General features: G+C 39.9%; 1 protein-coding gene across 3 annotated transcripts; it reads left to right on the forward strand.

The window, feature by feature from the left end:
- The first annotated feature begins 3,488 nt into the window (after positions 1-3,488).
- On the forward strand, positions 3,489-5,876 carry LOC122011628. 3 transcript variants are annotated; one of them, XR_006119991.1, is made up of 2 exons: positions 3,489-3,573; positions 4,062-4,539. XR_006119991.1 is itself a non-coding variant. In XM_042568008.1 (2 exons), exon 2 carries the CDS (start codon positions 4,887-4,889, stop codon positions 5,730-5,732), a length of 846 nt encoding a protein of 281 aa, XP_042423942.1. In that variant the 5' UTR covers positions 3,500-3,573; positions 4,717-4,886; the 3' UTR covers positions 5,733-5,876. The 3 variants fall into 3 exon arrangements, 2 of the variants coding, with proteins under 2 accessions (XP_042423942.1, XP_042423941.1); XM_042568008.1 differs by lacking the exon at positions 4,062-4,539 and adding an exon at positions 4,717-5,876 and having other exon boundaries at positions 3,500-3,573; XM_042568007.1 differs by lacking the exon at positions 4,062-4,539 and adding an exon at positions 4,741-5,876 and having other exon boundaries at positions 3,503-3,573.
- Positions 5,877-6,175: the final 299 nt, after the last annotated feature.

A 6,175-nucleotide genomic window follows, 5' to 3' on the forward strand; every position in this document is an offset into this window, starting at 1 on the left:
CGGCGCCCTCGATTCGAACATGCGGATCGATCCACGGATCGATCCGCGCTTATCGCGGCGGCGTCCCAATCGATCCAGCGATCGATTGGGACCTCTGATCGATCCACGGATCGATCCGGAGGGTCTCTTCGCGAGGACTCACCGGATCGATCGGCGGATCAATCCAATCTTATCGATCGATCCAGCAGATCTGGATCGATCCACGGATCGATCCAAATCTTGGATCAATCCACGGATCAATCCAAACCTGCTGGATCAATCCACGGATCAATCCAAACCTGCTGGATCAATCCACGGATCAATCCAAACCTTGGTTTTTGCCCAAAACCAAGTCTAAAGCCCCCTAAACCAACATCTAGTCAACCATGACTTGTTGGTACATAAGACCTAGCATCCGGTCACCCTTGACCAGCTAGGACTCTCTCACCAAGTGTCTGGTCAATCCCTTTGACCCACTTGGACTTTTCTCTTCTTGCCAAGTATCCGGTCAGTCCCTCTGACCTACTTGGACTTTTCTTTCTCGTGCCAAGTATCCGGTCAATCCCTTTGACCTACTTGGACTCTCACCAGATGTCTGATCAACCTTGACCCATCTGGATTTCTCTTGCCTGGCTTCACTCACCAGGACTTTTCCAATTGCCTAGCTTCACTCACTAGGTCTTTCACCTGGCTTCACTCACCAGGATTTTCCTCCTGCCTAGCTTTACTCACTAGAACTTCCCAATTGCCTAGCTTCACTCACTAGGTCTTTCACCTGGCTTCACTCACCAGGATTTTCCTCCTGCCTAGCTTCACTCACTAGGACTTCCCAGTCAAGTATCCGGTCATCCTTGACCTACTTGACTCTTCTTCAATCAACCTTGCATTGTCAAACATCGAAACTCAAACCAAGACTCAAGCTTGGTCAACCAGGTCAACCTTGACCTGAGGGATGTTGCACCAACAGGAATCGCCGCGTGCTTCCTTCTCGTCCGCTAGTGTACTGGTCCGTAGCTCTTCGTCCCTCGGTTGCACCCTGTGCCAACCTTCTCGCTAGCTGCGTCTCTTGCTCCCCGAGCAATCTTCCGTTCCGGCTTCTCGTCCCTCGTAGGGATGGCAATGGGCTAGGTTCGGGTCGAATTCTATATCCTCTGTACCCATACCCATCGGGTATAGGATATCCGATGGGTATACCCATACCCATTAAAGGACCGGATATATTCTATATGTGTAATTTTTCTTCTTTCTATCGAACTATTATCATTCAACAAAAACATATTAAAATTAACATCCTATTGATATATATATATATATATATATATATATATATTTAAAAAATAGATTAAACATCTATATCGTCTCCTACTAATATCAACAAAAAATAATAAGTTGATTTTAGAAAAAAAAATCTTTAATATATGTATATATATTATTTAATCGGGTATTCGGGTCGGGTATCGGGTTTTAATAGTCCCTCCATACCCTCCTCCATTCGGGTCGGATGTCGGATCCTCCATCGGGTTCGGGTGAAATTGTCATCCCTGACTCCCTCGGAAACATCACACGCTTCCTTTTTGTCCGCTGATGTACTCTTCTAAAGCGCCTCGTCCCTCAGACGCACTCTCCCGTGTTGTCTTTCTTGCTAACTGCGTCTTCCGCTCGACTCCCTGTGCTCCTAAGCTCCTGCACACTTAGACACAAGATTAAAACACCACAGGACCTAACTTAACTTGTTGATCACACCAAAACAACCTTGAGGTTCTAACAATAACTCCTCAAATTTGGATAAAAGAGGCATGGAATCGAATGAACCATCTTTGCATCAAGCCCAAAAGCATGGTCAAGAAAACTCAACACTTAACATCATCCATAAACTGATGCAATAAAGAAGCATTTTCAAATTTACAAATGTGATCTTCAGGATCTATAGTACTATTATATTCTTTAATCTGCAACACTAGAAAATGTCTTGGTAACTCATCTGGGAGGATGTTTCTCAAAACAAAGGACCTCAAGGAGCTTTTGTTCGACTAGATTTCCCTCAAAAAATCCTGATGACCTCAAGGAGCTTTTGTTTCACCAAAAGATCTACAAAATGTTCTCTTACAACAAACTTACCAATCGGTATAGGAGAAGCAGTCTGCGGTGTTCCCATAGACCAAGGCACCTTCTGGTGTGTCGGTGTTGCTTCAACCGATCGGGGTGGTGGTTTTGTGGAGGGATTGATCACTGTCGGAGGATGGGAGGATTGTCCTTTTTATACCGCTTGCATGGTAGTGGCTACCAACTTGTCAATATCCTTTGTTGCTATGGCAAGGACGTTAGGTCTTCCAGCTTCATCTATCTTAACATCCCAGTATAGGTCTTTAACTTAGATTTCCGGCAGATGACACTAATTTCATCCTGACCGCGAACGCTGATAGGTGAATCATCGACGAGTTGACTTTATTGCCAACTTAATTGTCAAACGCTAAATGATAACGAGGATGATGATGTGATGCTACAAGCCTGAATAAAGGCAAACAAGAAGAAAAAGGTTAGAATGATAGCCAAGGGTTCCCAGCACAGCTACTTCGACGCTCAAATTAGAGAACAAAGAAGCAGAAGAATATTAGGGTTTTGATGTATGTATCCATGTACAATGGATGCTGAAAAAGATTACTTTTTATAGGGAGCAACAAACTTTTTCTTTCTATTCCAATTTTCTTATTATGATTATTTAATTTCTTAAATAATTCAAGATATATTCATGTCGCTGTCTTTTTATGAAATATTCTTAGATTTGTATAATGATTATTTTTTTTGAATTAATTTGAAATTTACATTATGATTATCTATCTTTTTCCTGAAATAATCCTGAATTCCGATTCGAATTACCAAGAAGATCGGATGCAAGGGGGCCCTAAGGAGTTGGGCGTCGAGGAGTCGGGGGTCGACTCGGTTTCTTTTTTGCCAGAGGCATCTCAACAGGGCCACCAATTTTCTCTTATCCACATGGTGCATACTAATTTTCCTTCTGATCATCTTTCACACAAGTTTGACCTGTGTTGATCATCTTTCACATAATTGATCAATCCCTCGATCTCAAACCGGATTAATATTAATAATTGATGGTTTAGATTTATTTTTAAATTAAAAATTCTAAAATTTCAATAATTTTTTAAAAAGATTAATAAAATTTTATTTATGTTGAATAATATCTAAAAAAATTAATAATTTTATCAATTTTAAAAATATATTTTTAAAATTCGAATATAAAATTTTAATTAATAATTTTGGATTTCAAAAATAAAAAACTAAATTTTATAAAAAACAAATATTTTTACTAACTTTTTCCTCAAATTGATTGAGACGGGTGATGATCGAGATGCCACTGGTGTGTATTGCACCAAATGGGCGGATGCCACGATAATAAATGTTAAAAGAGTGACTTTCAGGTATATTTTTGACTCGTACATACATATTTATTTATTGATTAAAAAAAAGGGACTTATTTATAGACCGTCCCTCCACCCTCTCTTCCGGTGGGCATTCTTTTCTTTCTTATTGTAGAAGGCGATCGCCTGAATCCCGTCCCGATCGTAATCGTTTGAGGTAATTCGGATGCGCACTCTTCTTCTTCTTCTTCTTCTTCTTCTTCTCCATCTAACAACTGTGGATTTGTCGGCCATATTTGGATTTTCCGAAGTTTGAAGCTTCTTTGCTCTTTTTTTCTGATCTTTTTGGATTTGTTTCTTCCGTCTGGTTCCTATGCTTGGGAGTTGATCTAGGTTTTTTTTTTTTTTTAATCAGAGATGTGTGATGGATCTCTTGGTCGAAATGAGTAGTCCCGTGGAGACGATTTAGGAGTTTGACAAATAATCGGTTTTTCGGCGTTTCCCCTTCCGCTTGTGTGATTACCTCTTTTACCTACCCTGTTTTGTTCTGCTTTCACAGAAGTTTGATCAGCGTTTGTGTTGGAAATGATTTTAATTAAACAATATCGAAACTTGTTTCTTAACCGGACCATGCTTCTTAATTAGCTCGTTGCTGTTCCTATTGGTGTAATTCTTTTTGATAGACCAGATGTATGTATGCAACAGCTTGAGACAGTAAAACTCAAACTGGACTGAGTCGCCACATACGAGCTTGTTTAGCTCAGCGAGGCCAGTATTGTTTCTCTCCTGATGCATTTTTCTGATAAAGATAATCGTTTCCTTGCTTGTGTGACGTATGCACGTTTCCACAGTTAAATAAAGTCGATGCTGTTATGTCAAAAAATTTAAGAACTTTCATGTGCTTCTTCACTTGTGACAATCTCCTTAATTGCTTATGAAAACAATTTCATTCCTAACTTATGAAGGTTCGTGTAGCCATCCGAGTCTGTACTCAGGACGGTACGATGATTGAAATATAAAATGTTATCATATAAAATTTTAAAGTCAAAATTTGATACGTTAGAATATGCTCTTCTCCATGTCTAGCTATTTGTACCCATGGTTAATGGTCATCTATTATTTATATCCTCATGTTATCTTAGAGATGGATGGGTGGAAATCACCTTTTGCCACGTGTAGCCATATGAGGTCATATTACTTTTTGAATATATATATATATATATATATATATATATATATATATATATATATATATATATATTGATTTTTTTTTTCTTCTGATTTTTAATGAATTAATCTTTAGCTCTGTATCTTAATTTGGTTTAATTTCAACTTTAATTTTTTTTAAAAAATTCCTCAGATTTTATTTCTTACTGATCTCCAGCTCTAATGGGGAGTGGAGAATCTGCCAACAAAGCAATCAGATTGGTTTATATATATCATGGATGTGAAGATCAGAATAAATAGAATACGCGTTTTCAAAATCTGTCATTTTCCCGACTCATCGATTTTAGTTAGTTATCTGTTTAGATGGCATTCTGCTCCGCTACGCTCAGGCCCAACATAGCTCTAGACTTCAAGAAAGTGATTAGGCGAAACCTGGAATTGAAGGTGATCGCAGAGTCCTACAATAATACCATTATGCCGAGCATCAAGAGCGAACTCGCCGCCGTCGTCCGATGGCTCGACGATCTTCTCTGCGGCGTCGCCATCATTCGTCGCATCTCTAGTCACACTTTCAATAAGAAAAAGAAGAAGCAACGACGTAAGGTTAATGCTTACTCCAAAATTTTTGCTGAGCTAAACAAGCTCATGCTCTTCTCCTCTTATCACGCTCCTCCCGATACACTGGAGGAGACGATGGCCCTGCTCCGTCTGCAGATGGATAAGATCTCGAAGCGGCAGCGATCAATGAAGCGGTGGCGCAGAGTCTACACCGCTGTAGTCATGGCTGTCGCTGTCGGCATGCTCATGGTCTCCATCGGGCTTGCATTCGCCGGGGCAGCTCCGGTGGCCATCGCTGCGGCCACCTCGGGAGCAACGGCGATCAAGGCAGTGGAGCCTTTGGTGAACGCAGCGTTGGAGGAGAAGGAGCGGAAGTTGAAGGAGGAGGAAGAGGTGGTCGAGATGATGCGGGAAGGCGAGCGGTTGCTGGTGCACGAATTCAATGGCGTTAGACGGCTAACGGAAGAGATCGTGAACAAATATTTGAATTTCGCAAAGCATACTAAGGCGGGAGAGAAAGCGGCGCCGGAGATGGTGAAGATGATTGACGAGATAGAGAGCGACGCCATGGAGTTAAAGGGAAAGATCAATCTCTACAGGTACCAGATCGAACAATTCCAGGTCAAATTCATCAGAATGATAAAAAATTAATTAAACAATTGGTTAATTTACATGATATTTACAAAATGTGCGATTTGCTAGCAGTGATTGCCCATGCAGGTGAAGCAGCGGGCTGCGAACAAAATATAATATTTTATTGATTAAATTGTATATAAAAATATTGTAAATTAAATTATTGAGATGGATATTTTTAATATAACTTTTAATTATTTAAAATAAATTTAAATTGCAAATATATATTTCACTAAGAACAGTGAATTTATGTGTTTGATTTAATTTGTTTTGATAAGTTTCTATGTAAATTTTATGTTTTTAAGGCTATAGCTTGTATCTATCTCCTCTCCAATACCAAGATCCAATCTTTCTGCATCGGCCACTTCAATCTGAATCTTGCGGAGCTTCAAATTTGGATCTCCAATCGATTCCGAAATCGATCCCATCTCGCAATACAAAGTTTTCATTCCCGGCGATAC

This window comes from Zingiber officinale, chromosome 8A (assembly GCF_018446385.1).
Source record: "Zingiber officinale cultivar Zhangliang chromosome 8A, Zo_v1.1, whole genome shotgun sequence".
In the NCBI taxonomy this organism is placed as follows: Eukaryota; Viridiplantae; Streptophyta; class Magnoliopsida; order Zingiberales; family Zingiberaceae; genus Zingiber; species Zingiber officinale.